Source organism: Cucumis melo, chromosome 3, assembly GCF_025177605.1.
Source record: "Cucumis melo cultivar AY chromosome 3, USDA_Cmelo_AY_1.0, whole genome shotgun sequence".
Lineage (NCBI taxonomy): Eukaryota > Viridiplantae > Streptophyta > Magnoliopsida > Cucurbitales > Cucurbitaceae > Cucumis > Cucumis melo.
The window spans coordinates 18,548,733-18,565,680 of record NC_066859.1 but is presented as its reverse complement, the minus strand read 5'-3'; the positions used below and the strand labels follow the sequence as shown (position 1 = coordinate 18,565,680).

The 16,948-nt window shown below is 32.8% G+C and overlaps 1 protein-coding gene across 1 annotated transcript; it reads right to left on the bottom strand.

Annotated features, from left to right (window-relative positions):
• Positions 1-4,167: 4,167 nt before the first annotated feature.
• LOC103501312 (protein PHLOEM UNLOADING MODULATOR) lies at positions 4,168-8,016 on the bottom strand. The gene is made up of 4 exons (XM_008464854.3): positions 7,263-8,016; positions 5,470-5,864; positions 4,910-5,103; positions 4,168-4,813 (listed from the first exon to the last, which is right to left on the bottom strand). The coding sequence occupies exons 1-4, from the start codon at positions 7,553-7,555 to the stop codon at positions 4,406-4,408; spliced, it is 1,290 nt and encodes a 429-aa protein (XP_008463076.2). The 5' UTR covers positions 7,556-8,016; the 3' UTR covers positions 4,168-4,405.
• Between the last annotated feature and the right edge of the window lie 8,932 nt (positions 8,017-16,948).

The window sequence follows — 16,948 nt, the reverse complement described above, 5'->3', positions numbered from 1 at the left end:
CGATTCCAAACCATAAAGATTGCGTCTGCAGTTGTGAAGTTCTGAGAAGAAGGTATCCCGACTGCCTTAATCTTCAAACGAATGAAAAGAAAAAGTGCATCCAAATGCTAATAGAAACAAAAGTAAGCAGTAAATGTATAGAACCATAACAATGAAAAAATTATAATTGCATAAATGATAAGATAATCCCTTACCTCATCCGCCAACCATCGGCGACACATAAACAAGTCTCTGAAAAAAGCCTTCAATTTTTTCCCATGAAAGGTTTCACGCAGCTCATCGTCTGTACGCTTGTCTGTAATCCAAGCTCGAAGTCTATCTAAATGGACGTCAAGTATTTTGTGCATAGGATCATAAACAATTGGTTCATACTGAGAAGTGCTGGTGGTTGATGTCACAGACCGTTTAGGTAGAGTTGTGAATGGGGTTGATAAATAAACACTTGCACGCTTCCTACGGGCGGGTCGAACGTGTGGTCGTTGAGTGAGAAATGGTTCTATCTCTTTGACGTCCTCATCGTCAACGACATCTATTGGCTCCTCTAAACCAATATCAACCTTCTTCTCCAACACATCTTCGTCGTTCTATGGAAGCTCATAATGCATTAGTGTGGATAATGATAGAAATTAAACATCAATATTAGCAAGAACATGGAACCAAACCTTCTTTTTAACTTCAATGTGTTCATCCTCCTTTGGCATCCTCAACCAATTAGGGGTACCGCCTGTGTCAACATCTTCGGTCTTAGCATTATCCACTTCTTTACTTTCTAATGTATGATCTACTAAGCCTTCGGACACCTTATGGTCCCCTTCGTCACCCTATGGAACCTCAAAATGAATTAGCGAGAACATGCAACTTAACGTATGAGTAATTACCAAATATGAAACAACTAACGTCAATACACTTAACAGTTTCATTCCTAACCTTTCTTTGAAGTCCAATGTGCTTCAATATGGTTGACATCATACCCTTCAATTCGTCAATATCTGATTTTATACTATTAAGTTGCCCTTCAACAACCGCTACTCGATCTTGGAGATTCCGAATAGCCTTTTTCATCTTAATCTTGGACTTCTGTTTCTTACTCTTTTTGAAGTCATCTTCATCATTAACAACTTCTCTTACTCTTTTTGAACCACCATTCTTCGACTGAATAATGGTAGATGAGCGGAAGTTTTCAAAAAGTTCACCTGAAGCAATTTTCAACTGCTCCTCTTCAGGTGTCATCTCAATGGCCGCCTTAATTATAAACTACAAATAGAAAAAGGCAAATGTATTTAGGACAAAGAAATAAGCACAAAATCATGCGATCCTTAAGTAAGTTACTATTGCTTGCTACTTACCATTGGCGAGTCAAACACCTGGCTTATAGTTTGGGACTTTGGTGATTGTTGGCACACCCATCTCAGCATTCGTGGTATGGCATGATCGTTTACTTTATCTACACCACATCCAATGATGGTTGGTATAGACTCATATGCCCAAACCTATTCGACATTTGACAAACAAATTTAGGAAGTGCCACAAGTTATATATAGATATATAAACAAGTGGTTTCACAATCGTTTGAAAACAACTATACGATCGTTTAACATAACTAAACGATCATTAAAAAAAACAACTAAACGATCGTTTAAAACAACTAAATGATCGTTTAAAACAACTAAACGATCGTTTAAAACAACTAAACGATCGTTTAAAACAACTAAACTATCGTTTAAAATAACTAAACAATCGTTTAAAAGTTTTGAAGTAAGAAGTAAGAAGTCACATACCTGTAATGCATGCAAAAATCCATTGATAGTATATTTTTTTGTCTGTGTTGATTTCTTCTTTCCCTTGGCATATTGCTTGTCCAAGGCTCTTTTCAAGGCATTTAGCGTGCGTACAAAAACAATCCGACCCCAATCATAATTATTAAATGTATTCCAATCATCAGCAATCTTGAAAAAACCAATGTCGACTTTGGTTCACCTATCTTTTCCCAACAAAGATATCTCTATAAAGTAGACTAAAGCTAATTTCACAATATCATCGTCATCATCCTCGTATTCCAAAAATATTTCCTCTAAGTCGCTAACATAAATACACTCCTTGTCTTTGAAAAACTTCTCCAACAGTCGACTATTCCCAACCAACTGAATATAGTCCTCTTTAGGACCTCATAGTTCAGTTATGATGTTAAACTCTCTCCTACCGAAAGTACAAACAACGCCCCATAGTAAGAAACTTATAGAATCATTTCCTTCATCTTCCACCTCCCTTAACAGTAAGTAGTGGATGAGTGGCCCATTAAAGACAATATTTAGGTCCAAAAAGTGCCCAAACTTTGTTTTCCTAAATAAGGCTAATTGATCGGGTTTGAGTTTGGCCTTAATATTATGTGTTGTCTTTTCTAAATGAGACAAACAACTTACTAGGGAATAAAAATGATGGGAAGGATTAATCTTGTACAAGGGTCTGTCGGTCGATGTCGATGTCGATGTCATGATTGAAGCCTGAAGAAAAAGGAACAAATTCCAGCAAATAAGTCGATTCCAAAACCAAACATTTACAGCAAATATATTGAAAATGGGTTACAGATAAAACTCACTGAAATAAGAGAAAATGCTCAAAGTTGATTCTTAGGTTCGGAAAGGAGAAGCGACGAAATGCACTGGAGGACCGACGACAGACGAACAGTCGGAGTATCTTCGAAGAGCAGAGTTGGAAATTTCAAAAGCCAACGAAAGGAGATGTTTTTTTTTTTACTTCAGGCGTTCTATGCGAAAGAGAAGGGAAAACGAACGTGGGTAGGCGAAAAATCAATAGAGAGCGATAGAAATTTAATGAAGGGCATTTTTGTCCATTCACACCCAAATTGTCCTAAAAGTCTTTCTTTTGAAAACTTGTCCCAAAATTCATTTAAAACTCTTTTTTTAACCTATTTTTGGCAATTATGAAGGATCCTTTCTAAGGCTAAAATCTGTTTATTGGAAAATTATGGGTGACAGTTTCCAACTAAATCAAATCTTGTACTCAAGATAAAAGTCCAATCTAATTTTATGTGTGTTTTGTGAGAAGCACATGGAAACAACACATCTCACGTGGAAGGGTCCGATCACAAGGAAACAGCCCTTCAACGATGTCGTTCTTGAAAGCTAAATATTGATGCTGCTTGGAGTTTTAGTTACAAAGTCAGGCGGTTTAGAAGGGATACTTAAAGATTATTTAGATTGATGCTACTTACATCTAGTTGATCGAATGTAAGTATTTCAGCACTCAATAATCTATTGACTATCCTGATTTTGAATTTGATCAACTTTTAGGAGTAGTTAATTGCTTAATGATAGAGATTTGATACTTCTAAAGCATCTTTCTTTATTGATGAGGCAAATGCTTGAAACAATGAAACGAGAATTCTCCTTTCATGTTCGCCGCAACCAAAATACGTTGACACACTAGGTAGAACATACAACTTTAGAAAAACATTATTCTTCAATTCTTCAAACACCTTATATCCTAAATGGTTCATCCAGTATGTAATATGTTAGCTTGTTTGATTTTTTTGTTCAAGGTTATTTCTTTAAAAAATTATACTTAAAAGAGAACTAAACATGTGTCACTCAATTCTAATGGATGCTAAAGCTGGTTCTAACTTGCTTTCTAAGTTGTTTAAAAAGCAGTCTTCTATTGTGGGTTGAATACTTCATTCCTATTACACTCATGCCAATGTGACTTCAAAAACATTGTTGTATCAATAATATGTCAACACTGTTCAAAATTCATTTTTGAGTATAGTATTAACACAGTATTAATGTATTAGTAATATCTCATTTTAGTAGTATGTAATCAATTTCATCACTAATTCAAAATCCGCTTTCGAGCGTGAGTGTTTCTATAGTTTATTAGCAGTAGTTCTTTACACTATTTTTTTTATTAGATTTAGTGGGTAAATTAGTGAAAGTTGAATTGAAAAAGAAAAATTATAACTAATTTAATGAAATTGAAAGTTGAGAATTTACATTATAGAGACTCAACTCCCATTAATCAATGAAAATGCATTCGATCTCCATCACTAATTCCTATGGCTACTCGTTTAAACTAATAAACATAACCCACAAATGGTTAACTGCAAACAATTGCTTCTTCAAGGATAAGGATGGAACACTGTAAGAAACCTACTTCAAGACAACACAGCTTCTAATTAACTTGTCAAACATCACAATCTAAAACCATATCACCATTCATTACACTCTACAAGAAAACAACATTCACCACAAATCCTAGCCATAAACTAAACAAGATCTTTTTTCGTTTTTTCCCTTCTTTGGCAGAGGTAGAATCGGATACCGATACAAAACTTTGCATAAGATAATCAGTATTCGTGAGCCCGTGGAACGTGTCATTGCTCCAAGTAAATTTATCCATCACTTGTCCATGTGAAGGCTAGAAGAACAATAACAAGTGCAGCAAATATTGTTGCACAAGCAAAGAACCACAACACTCCGCTCTGGCCTCGATTACTTTCATTGTCACTCTCTTGACTAGTTACCTCTATTCCCTTTAGAAGTTCTCTCACCTCATCAATATCTGCATCTTTTGCAGCTTGTACTAGTTTATTTTGAATCTTCTCCAACTTCGCTAGCTTTCTACGTCTCTTGACGTCTTTACCTGACCAAATGAAGCCAGTCATTTTCCACAAGAGAATCCCAACATATATTGCAACAACACAATCGACAGAGTAATGATGGCGTTCTCGTATTTCACGCTGAGCACTGTGTATTACGAAAAGCCATACAACAGCTGAGCTAAGACCTCCATAAGCCTCCTGTTTCAATACATCATGTATTACGATACTTAACTATGCTAGCCAAAAAAGAAAACATGATATCACATCAAGCACACTGCACGATAGGGTATATACCGTCCATGCCATGGCAGTGAGAACAGCAACGAGCATGTGGCCACTGTATACAAGGTCGTTGCAGCCACCTCCAGCCTTCTTCAGCAAATTGTACCAAGAAGATCCTTCAGAGGGTGTCGGTCGAAGGAAATCTAGTAAGAAGCTCATTTTACCCCAATCAGGTCTGTAGTCACCAAGAATCTGTCCGGGATCAGCTGGAAGAGTAACAATTTTTATGTGTTAACAACTCAGAAAAGTGTAAGCACAATGCATAAAATAGAGAAATTTCCAGTCATTATGTGCAAACTATATTCTACAAAGCAATACAAATAAGGAATGTAAAAGGTCGCTGAATAACAAATTAAATCATCTTAGCTTAATGTTTGGTTCCACACTTCTAAAAGTATAAAAGGCTAAAAACACTACAAATATTTTCTTACAAAGCAGTTAGAGTGCTTTTTAACTCCTTTCAAATCCAAGAATAAATTGCTCTCTGTTTCAACTATGATGGTTTTCAGTGGAACGTATTTTTGGGTCTTGGAAGTGTGCATGAAGGAAATGGAAAGATTTAAGTCACTTACCAAATGCTATGTCCTGATTTAACAACTGGCGAATTGTATCAGCATCTTCAGCATAAGGAACATAGTACTTCTGTGCCCAACGATGAGGGTATGGAGGGACTCTGAATCGAGAATAAGCACACCATGGCCTTGCAGATGGTAGAATTGTAGATACAAAAGTTATGGCTCTAAGAAGTCGACCGATTGCCATGGTGAACATATACCTTGCACCAAGTCCAAGTCCAGGAGCTCTAACCGAGTCAAAAAGCACAGAGAACGCCAACATAATGAACAACATTAGGAAATGGTGCAATCCAATAATCCGAGCTCTCAATATCTCCACAACAGCTGGAGGAAGTTTCTCGTTCAAGGCCAAGAGTAGCCATTGGCCAGTATCAGGAAGAGGAGCTGCGTCACTGTCAATTGTCAAGAAAGCCACAATCTTAGAATTTTAAATGAAAATAAACCAACAGGGAAGTGAAACTAGATAGATTGCTAATGAGTAAAACAGTTTCACACTGGTGGGGGTTCCGATCATAAATAGCAACTTTCAAGTTATTAGAATAATGAAAGAAGAAAAAAATTAGTCACTAAAGCGAACTTATATTCCAGCACCAACTTTATAACTAAATTACATAGATTCGCATAAAATGCAGAACAAGAAACACGTATCTCACAGTGGCAGACCCATACAAGAATTATAATTCTGTTCTAGAAGAGCCCAAAAATAGATTTTCTGATAGTTCCATTCTCAATTTTATACTGTATTGGTTGTACACCATAACAAAAAATTAATGTACGGTCTAAATTCCAAAATTGCTGCAGAAGAAAAAACAAAAGTGGATATTAACAAGACTACTAAAGACATGCAATTTTTTATTTTTATTTATTTATTTATTTATTTTTGTACAGAAGATTGAAATTACTTTAAGATGCTTGCTAAAAATCCCATAGAATTGCTAGATGCTTGCCAGATTCAGTCCTCAAAAACAACTAAGGACTTCGTAGATTTGTTTTAAAATATAACGGCAGCATCAACTATCATCAAATGTTCTCTTCAAATCCGATAACTAACAAGTAAAGCCGACATCGAATTTCATCCACACTCACTGCATCTTGTTAATATCATCGGATGATGGCTTGTATTCTGAATAAGCATAGAAATTGGATCAACCATTTCAATTCTTTTTTAAAAGATAAATAAAAAGAAAAGGGCATATTTAAAAATAGTTAACTGATGCCCTGCAATTTCTAAACTAGGTTCTGTCAGTGAATAAAAGAAAATGTTAATATATGGGTAACCAAAAAAAAAAAAAATTATTAGCCAAGATCCCTTTCCATAGGTGATAGAAACAAAATCTAAAGAACTTTAATACCATACTGGAACTAAACTCACAAATCCTTTACAAGAACTAGTATGTCATTTATTATATCTCATAAGTAGACAAACAATCAGGAGGATATAAATACCTTTTTGTTCTTTAAATTCTAAAATAAAATAATTTTTCAGTCAACGGGTTCGTGAAGTTCAAATCTGGAAACTAAAACTCCACATACCAAAAATACCAGATCCATCCCCAAATGAAAATATTTCCAAAATCGGTGTGTTAAGTAAAGCAGATCCACAGACTCGCACCTAAACATAACCATCTAATAGAATTAGGAATCAATTTGAGGTTTGTGCAGCTCAAAAATCAGAAATCAATCTTCTCCCTCCAAGTCCAAATCAAAGTAAACATTCGAGCAACCCACTTCAATTTTCAATCTATAAACACAGGAACCAGAAAAGAGAGAGATCCAAATCCTTACATTACCTGTGCCAGTCGAGACCAAGGACAGCGGTGACGAATCGAACGGAGAGGGCTTCAAAGAGAAGAGCGGTGAGCATAAAGAGCATGGAGGCGAGAAATGGAATGGCGGAACGGAACTCGGAGGACCAGTGCTTGTAGAAGGGAATACGAAAGATGGCGGCAAGGGCAAGAAGGGACCAGAGAGCTGGCTGGAGACGGGAATGCCATGTCGGCGAGAGGTGGGTGAGGTAGTCGATGGAGACATATGATATGGCGATGAGGCCAAGGCCGCGGATCTTGAAGGCCGGCCACCGCATTTGGAGGTGGCGGTGGCGGACAAAGATGGGGAGGTTAGTAGTGGGTTCTTGTTAGAGAGTAAATTAGTTAGTATGTTTAGGATTGAGGAGGTTGAGATTACAAATTTACAACTACATATCTTTCGACGAATCTAAATTTATTTATTACTTATTACTAACATATGTTTGGATGAATTTAATTTACTGGTTACCATCAACTATTCAAATTAGTGTTCCATAAGTTTCATATTCATATTCATATGAAAATATAATTATTTATTACAATATATTTGTCAATGTGGTCATTTTATCGATTCTTTGTAAAATTATAGATATTTATATTTTAATATATACTTTGCATATGAGTTACAACATTGTTATATTTTATGACTTTGGTTCTACTCTTCTCTCTTCAATTCTTAACTTTGGATAAACTTTGATCCCACCCTCTTCTTTCTTTTTCTTTTTCTTTTTCTTTTTTTCTCTTTATGTCATGTTTTTACAAGTTATTTTTAAATTTTTACTGCTCGATTATATTAATAAATTGTTTTTTCTTTTTTAATGATCAATATAGAAATATGAGATTCAAAACTTCTCACTCCTTAATCTAATATATAAACATTCATCGATTGAAACATAATCAATGCACACTAAAAAATTATATTTTAAAATATGAAAAATATGTGATAGGGTTAACCATAAATTTCATCTCATACGTATTTGGATCAACGTAATGTTTTAAATTATTTAAGTTTTGTCTAGCGTACTTTACTTTAGTTGTACGATGTTGAATAACAATTCTTTCTGTTTATAGTATCGGACAACCTTTTAAATTTTTAATTTTGTATCTAATAAAACTGTCAAACTTTGTGTCTGCCTAAAAGTTTTAATAGATATTATTATTGCTTACCTCAGTAGTACCGAAAGAAAAGGGGCTTGGCAAAACTTGTTAATAAAAATTAGCACATACCTACCAAATGCATACTTTCTTTCGCAAAAATAACAAAATTGGTTAATTCAACATGGTTTTGGAGTTAAAAATAAAAAATAAAAAAGTTCATCCACTGTTTACTGTCTTCTTCGTCCAATTTAATTGTTATGTGATTGAAATATGATTTTCAATTAATTATCTTTTGTATTATTCTTTTGTCAACTAGTTACTTGTTTATAATAGTTTTTTGGGTGTCTTGTTAGTTCTGTATGTTGTTTGTGAATTTTCATATAATAGAGTTTTAAATATCCACGTGGTTGTCGCTGTCATTTATTTACATTCAATTCTCTTTCGCACATAGTTAGTTGTTTATGATATTGTTATCTAACAATCATACGATGGCATTCTAATTATCATTATGTTATGTTTGATACATAGCTATTTTTGATATATTGTTGTATAATTGTCTTTTGATTATAATTTGATAATGTTAGTTAGCACTAATAATTAATTCTTTCAGTTCCTCCTAGAATTTGATTATTATATGATTTCTATTTGATTTATTTAGTTGATTGACATGTGGTTGCTAATGTTATGGATGGTGTTGTCGGATTAGCATTTGATAATTATTATTTGATTAGGAAGGATAGTTTTTTAATTACCCTTTGATATTTATGATCCAGATAACTGTATAAGTACATCAATTTAAGTATAGATAAGCATATCCCAACCAACTTTGGTCTCCTAATATATCCTTCCTCGCCTCATCTTTCAAGAAGGACACTCTACTTCTCAGTTTGATCACTACGACAGCTCTGGTCACCACCATCTTCATCATTCGTTAGTTTTGTTGGATATTGAAGGATAGAATTGGACCCACAACAACATCCTCTCGATGATGATCTTCAGCAATCGACTAATCAAAACTCGTCGCTCTCTGCCTCCACGAGTTTCAACCACCAATTCCTGCCCAAATCCTCTTCTGCATGCCTTCCATCTCTTCTACACATCCACACTCTTACAAAACCAACCCTTACTTATCAATTGAAATCCACTGCCCTCCCAAAATTCCATGAAAACAATCAAACCTAACAAATTTCTATCAAATATTCTGCCAAAATTCATGAAAAACAAATAAAAATCAAGTTCCCTTTCAAAAAAGGTAACATAAAATATGTCAATAATAATTGATGTAGTAATTGGTCATATTGTATTTAATTTACCCTTCTAAATTGGGGATCAAATTAGAATACAAACGTCTTAAAATTAATATATAAATACAAAACTCTTCTGATACTTCTCATTTTATGGGTCAATCCTAGTTTTTATTTAATTTGAAGATTTGAAGATCCAAGATTGAAAATTTGAAGATTTGAAATGTAGTTTTATCCATTGTTATATAAGGAACACAAATGTAGTTTTATTACTTTATTCCCAAATATTTTTTAGAAAACTTCTTTAATGACAAAAATTTAAAATAAAATATATTATGAAATTATATTATTAACTCAAAAGAATCTATCGAACTTTTAATAGAGTGAGTAGAAAAACAATGGAATTAGTAATTCGATTCTTTTTTAAACAGATGATAAGTATAACACCTCACAAATTATGGTAATTTTCAGTTTTATTATCTTTAATTTTTATTTGAGATTAAGTTACTATTGGGTGCTATTTTTGTGGTGTGAAATTAAAGTCAATTGATGTTGGTGTATTTTGTGAGAATTAATTAAGTTTGTGTGATTTGTAGACTTAATTAGAAATATTGTTTTTATGGAATAATATTGGTTGGTTTATATTTATTTAGAGAAGAAAATTAAAAAGAAAAAGTGTAGGAGGGGAATTATTTATGCGACAGGAAAGGTCATTGGAAGATAATTAAATGAAAAGAGAGTGATTAAATATTAATAGGGGTCTTTTTAATATAACAAAGCGGTAAGTTATTTACACTCTATAGAACAATTTCAAAAACGGAAAAAATTCATAGGCCCATAATGTGAAATACCAAAAATACCCCAAGAAACGTGCGATTAATCGTCCACACGCGCGACTAATGTTAATAAATGATTATTAGACGACATCATGTAGAATAATATATAATTGATACACGATCTCGTAAATTACCAAATATATAAACGACCAACAATAAACGCTAAACGATAGCAATATACTTTAATGATTGTGCATCTGATCACGTTTGTAAATATAAACGATAAGCATACATGATCCTGTACATTATATAAATGATAATCATATATATAAACACGATAAGGTAATAAACAGTAAAAGATGACGAAAAAGTTTAAGTATACACGATCGTGTAGAGAAATTTCAACGATCGTTTATAAACGAAAATTTACAGAAACTCCAACAAATCGTAATTACAAAAATGTCATCCAAATAAAGGGACTATAAAAAGGTGAAGGAACTTGCTCAGACTTTTTCTTTCATCATCTTCGTCGTCAATCGTTTACATCCTGGTAACTACTTTAACAGAACTGTCGCGATCGACGATCTGACTTGCATACAAAAAGGTTTGAATCTATATTCATTTCGATCTATCTCCATTATCCACATATATCTAGCACCATCTATATCGCATACAAAAAGGTCTTAATCTATATTCATTTCGATCAATCTATATCTATCGCAATCTATCCCATATACAAATATGTATGTTTCTATACTGATTGTATATATTTCATTTAATATAATTTATACTAGTCTTCTTTTTGACAAATAGATGGCGAGCAAGAATCAAAATGGTTTGAGTCTATATTCATTTCGATCTATCTCCACCATCCACATATATGTACCACGATTTATATCGCATACAAACAGACCTTAATCTATATTCATTTCGTTCAATCTATATCTATCGCGATCTATACCACATACAAACATGTCTGTTTCTTGTTTGAATATATTTCATTGAATATAATTTATATTAGTCTTCCTTTGTAGAGAAGATTCCATCACTTCCCTTTCCTTAAACTTGTAAATTCATTCTCTTTTCTCTTCATTTTTATATTTCTTTGTAATGTATGTGTTCATATTGTACAGTGACGTGAGGCCTATATTCTTTAATACATTGCATGTTTATACCTTTTCAATCCATCATTTCTTTACTATTCATCTGTCAATATGTTATTTGTAGTATAGTCTTGTGATATGTTCTTGATAAGAAGCTTAACTTATAAAGCTTATTGTATTAGGTGAGCTATATTCATCACTTGGCCAGTGTATATCGATAACTACTCGAGAGAGCAAGTAGAAAGGATATGGCTAACCCGCGCAAGGAGACTTTTGGAGACAAACTTCACCTCGATGAGATAACTTTCATCATTGTGTCCCGAATGGAGAACAAGTATGGGTGTTTGGTGCCAAGCAGTTGTCACCGCTAAAAGAGAAGTGCTACAAGTCTTTTAAGTAAACCGTTCTAGATAGACCTCACTTAACCAATTAAGCTTTATCATTTGCATCCCGAAAGATGAGCAAGTGTGGCGTTTAAGGGATTGAGAGATGCTCGCCTTAATCATAAGCTAGTTGACTGAGCTCTATCACACTAAGGCTGCTGCTTGGTTTAAATCGCCTAATAACATGAAGACTTTCTTTCACCATTTCTCTAATGCAAGTTAGTTCATATTTCCATCTTGCCAGCATTCTTATTCACCCTTTTTCAGATTTAGATATAGTTTAAACTTACACTTTACCATACTGTATAGATAGTAATGTATACCACCTAAATGAGGAGTAAGCCTTAGAACTAAGGTTTGACATAAACTCCCTATGTTCGACCCTAGATTACTCAGGAAACCTATTGTTTCGCTTATACTTTGGCAAGCAATAGAAAAACTTGTACTCAATGAAGACTTAGTAAGCAAGTGAGAGACATAGTGAGCATATTGCATGCAATGATCATGACCAATGACTCACCACATAGAATTAGATATAGACATACATAACACTATCCCTAAGTTCGAAGCCCCAACCATCCCCAAGGTAGCAAAGGACATCCAACATTAAACTTGCCACCTTGATTGTCTGACATGTCCTTTTGAACGCGTCACTTAGTAGTGGCCACTGTCAAATCGTGTAACATAGAGAGTCAGGTGAAAGGAGTTAAGATTGTTATTCTGAAAACCCTACATTTGAACTTGAGAAGGGTTGTATTCGTTTTTAATGTACTTTTGATCCACTATCAATGGAATCTTTGTGTTTTACAATTGAACTCTTGCGCATTAAATTTTGACGTTAATTCAATCTGCTTACTAGCCGTTCTATGGGTCCTCTCGCAGAGAGATACAGGTAGAATGTCTTGGTTGTCACTTCTTCACTTAGTCGCATAAAAGACCTTTGGACGGGGAGTGACATGAGAATTTCTCCTAGAGACTACTTAGGCTACATCAATTTGGTATTGTAGCGATCACCTGTGTTAATATTGACTTTCTTCGGTAGAAGTCCAGAAAACTCTTGTTGACATTAATCACAAGAGGGAGCTTTAAGTGTTGTGCTCATTGCCAAACAACTCACATTTATCTATGGAGAACCTTTAGAATTCCATGAATGAAAGAAGAAACCAAAGATTTAACAAGATTTTGCAAGAATAGACTACTACCAATAAAAAAAGATGTCCAAAAAAAAAAACTAGCAGTTGGTATAGACAAGAAAATCAATTGTACTTCCATAAACAATCCTAAAATTTTGATCCAAGTGATTCGGAAGAAGAATCAAAATATACTAATTTTACCAATGCTCGATTTTCAAGAGGAGCCTATCATTATTCATAATGAAAAATTGATTCTAGTGATTATAGTGACTTTCGATGAAGTAGTTTGGGTGAAATAAGAAGGTGACAATACAGAAAAAAGGACCCAACAGTTCAATTAAACCCATTTTTCAAGAAATTATCTTAAAGATTAGGAGTTGGACAAATTAATCATCAAAATCATCAAGAATTGATTTTTATCGTCCAAAAAGAATGTTCATGACTCAAAATTACAATATTGGTTATTAAACATGATCAAGAAAGGTTGATTCAAGAAAGTCAATGGATGAGTCTTATACCCAGTATGAGGTTGAAACATATTCAAGAATCCAACAATGGAAGAAATAAAGAAAACAACAAAAGAAATCCAACGTTCACTAGAAAAAATGATTCAACATATAGATTAATTATCAGTTCATTTACAAGAGTTCAAGAACAGATTTGTTTCATATATGAAAAAAGAAAAACAAAGGAATCGCAGTTGGAAAATTTTTAAAATGAAAATCTTAAAAATAAATATGAAGAAAAACAAGAATTTAAAAATGTTGATTTGAAGATAGTCACAAGTGAAGAGAAATCTAGAGAAGAAAATGTAAAAGAAGTATCGAACACCGAAAAAATCGAACAAGAATAACGACACATTATTTGTGGCGGAAATAGATCATAAAAAGGTTGAAGAAGTTGAAATGAATGATAAAGAAAATGTGATTCTGGAAGGGTATTCATCAAAAGCTAATTCTTTTGAGATTGTTCCTATGATTACAATATTTTTTAAGGAACTCAATGGAAACTTCTTTGTTGGGTTTATGGTTGGGAAAAGTTCATTTTTTTTTAATAGAATTAGCAATTTTAGATTTTTTTTTATCTTGAATGTCTCTTTGATCATTTTTTAATACTTTTGTTTTGTATGAGGTTAATTTGGTTATACTCCGTTGCAAGTTTATTCCATTAGTTGTTTGCATCATAAGCTTCTGTTATTTCTAAAACTCTAGGATGAGTTTTCCTTTTGCAAGGTTAGAATGATATGAGGAGAATAACGGTTAATTAGGTAATTAATTAATATTTTAGATTAATTCCCTCTTTACCTTCGTTTATAATAAAACTCTATAAATAGGAGTTTTTGCCTCTTATATGAAGCACATTTTTCATTTTAATAAAATGCTTTACAATCTCGCATTCCTGGAGAATTACTCTTCGAAACTACTTAGGCTACTTCAATATGTCTATGGATATAATTATTACAAGTAAGTTGATTCTTTAAGAGTTGTTCGTAATTAAAACTGGGTTAAATGTCTTTTTTTTTTTCCTATAATTACATATTACTTCTTAAGCATCATTCATCATCTAATAAACAAAATGGTAGCTTATTGAATAAGTTCCAGCTCGCTATTTTATCAAATCTTCAAAATAGTAAACTTATTGAATCAGCTACTACGGATTTTCTCACCCATGCAAATCAAAGGATGAGCTTGAAAAGCATTAAGAAATGTTTATATCTTTAAAATTTGATTAGTTAATTTTTACAAATATAGCCAAGTATCATAGTATACTTGCGATAAACAATTCTAGACCACGATATACTATTATCTATGTCTATCATTAATTTGTTAATATTTTGATTCATTTTGATACATTTGAAAACATCATTTAATTAAATATACTTATATTTTTTAATAAATTTATTTAATTTAATTTTAGAAAAATTTCATTGACGCCCTTGGATTGTAAAGGAGTGTTGAGTGGGAGATATGAGTGTACATATGCCAGGTAGGATTGGGTTGGAGAAAAATTATTGACCAACCCAAAATATCCGGGTTGACAAAAAATGAAACCTATCAGTTCAATATGTTAGGGTCAACCCAATCCAACCCATCCCAAAAAATCTGGGTTAGGCCGAGTTGGGTTGGCGGATAGGTTTTTTTTTTCTTTCATCTCTTCATAATTTAGATAAATTTTCAATTTTCAATAGTTGATAAAAATTTCAAAGTTCAAAATTCATTCAAAAGTTCAAATTCATTTTACTAAAGGAACAAAGGAATACATTGCAAAATTCTAACCAATTCAAAAATATTAGACAAACAAAACGATTTCTTTAAAAATGAAAAGCCGAAAAAGAAAATGATAATGTTATCAAATAGGCCCTATATAATTTTGGTTTTTATTTCTAAATCTGAAGAAACATTTCTAAAATTTGACCCAAAAAAAAAAAATTTGAGAAACTACCAAAAGAGAGGCTTTCTCATAGTTTTATTCTTCTCCATCAGAGTTCTTCATAAATAGAGAAATGGAAGTAAAGAATGAAAGAAAAAAGAAGGATGACGATATATAATGTATAAATTGAAATTAATAATAATCAAATATAATGATGTTTCTTTTCTCAACCAACAAAGTTACCAAATGCCAACCTTGTTTTCATAAGTTTAGAGAGCTTACAAAAGTAAATTAATTATAAAGATTTAAATGAATCAAAGTATTTAAAAAGAACAAAAGAATAATTAAATTAAAGGAAAAAGGTGAAAAGAAAGAAGAGTAACCTAAGTTGGGAGGAGACGACCGATAACTTGTATAAATACAAGTTATTATGACCTTTTAGGTAGAACAATAGAGTCAGAATGCGCAATAAAATGTCAAAACGCGTACCTTTCCTCGCAAAATTTATAAAGATAAGAGAATGTAACACTTGCATAAGTCTCCATGCTTGTTTTACCATGCTTTTTAGTGTTTTATCACAAGATAATAAAGAAAACTCCCAAGGAATGTTGGTTTTAACATAGAAAACATATTGTATCATTGTATTATTTATTTCTTTTGTTATTGAACTGAAAGGTTTTGGTTAATATTTATATTCTTAATCTAAGACTTGCTACTATTCTGGTTTCCCATGTACAAAGTAGAAGAATGGGCAGTAAACTGAAGTTTGAACTTGAGTGATTTCTCAGTTTTGACAAAGATGTTATACAAAATATTGTTGCCGACATCAAAAGTGCAGTTGAAAATGCATGTCCAAACATTGTCTCATGTGCTGACATTAGCCATTGCATCTAATTCAGCCATCGTCTTGGTAAAGTCGTTATTTGTAACTTTCTTAATTTATGGGGAACCTGGAAGACATAATAAGGGGGACCTTATTACAGACAAACCCCCTGAGAACTAATTGACTTATAGACTTTTATTGATAAGCTCTGAACTAATTGAATAACAAGAATTAACAGGATGTGAAACTAAAATACAATATTACCCTAGATCAAATTACTTCACAAAGGGCTTATGGGTGAATTGTTGAACTGATTGACTCCGTATAACTTGACATTAAAAGAATATGACTTGTACTCTTTAAATACTGTTGTATGATTCACTTTTTGTTGCAAAGAATGTTATATCTCATGTTTACTTTATCTCAGCTATGGGGAGTAGAAATTTTTATTTTTATCCTGAGAGTTGTTAGCAATATTTCCTTGTCATATTCCAAATTCTCAATCTGTTTTTCATGTAGATAAAAAATCAGTGCCTGAGTAAAGTAGGCTCTGGAAAGGATGTGCGCCACTTCGACTTTGAATTTGTTTCTTCGGTAAGTTGGTAATTTCCACTTTTTGGTCATTCATTATTATTATCTTTTTTTTTTTTTTGCTGTTTTCATAATATGTTGCAATGACTGCATTTTGAACTAATTTTAAGTAATAGAATATGAAGTTGGTGATGTCCTTGAGGTTCTTCC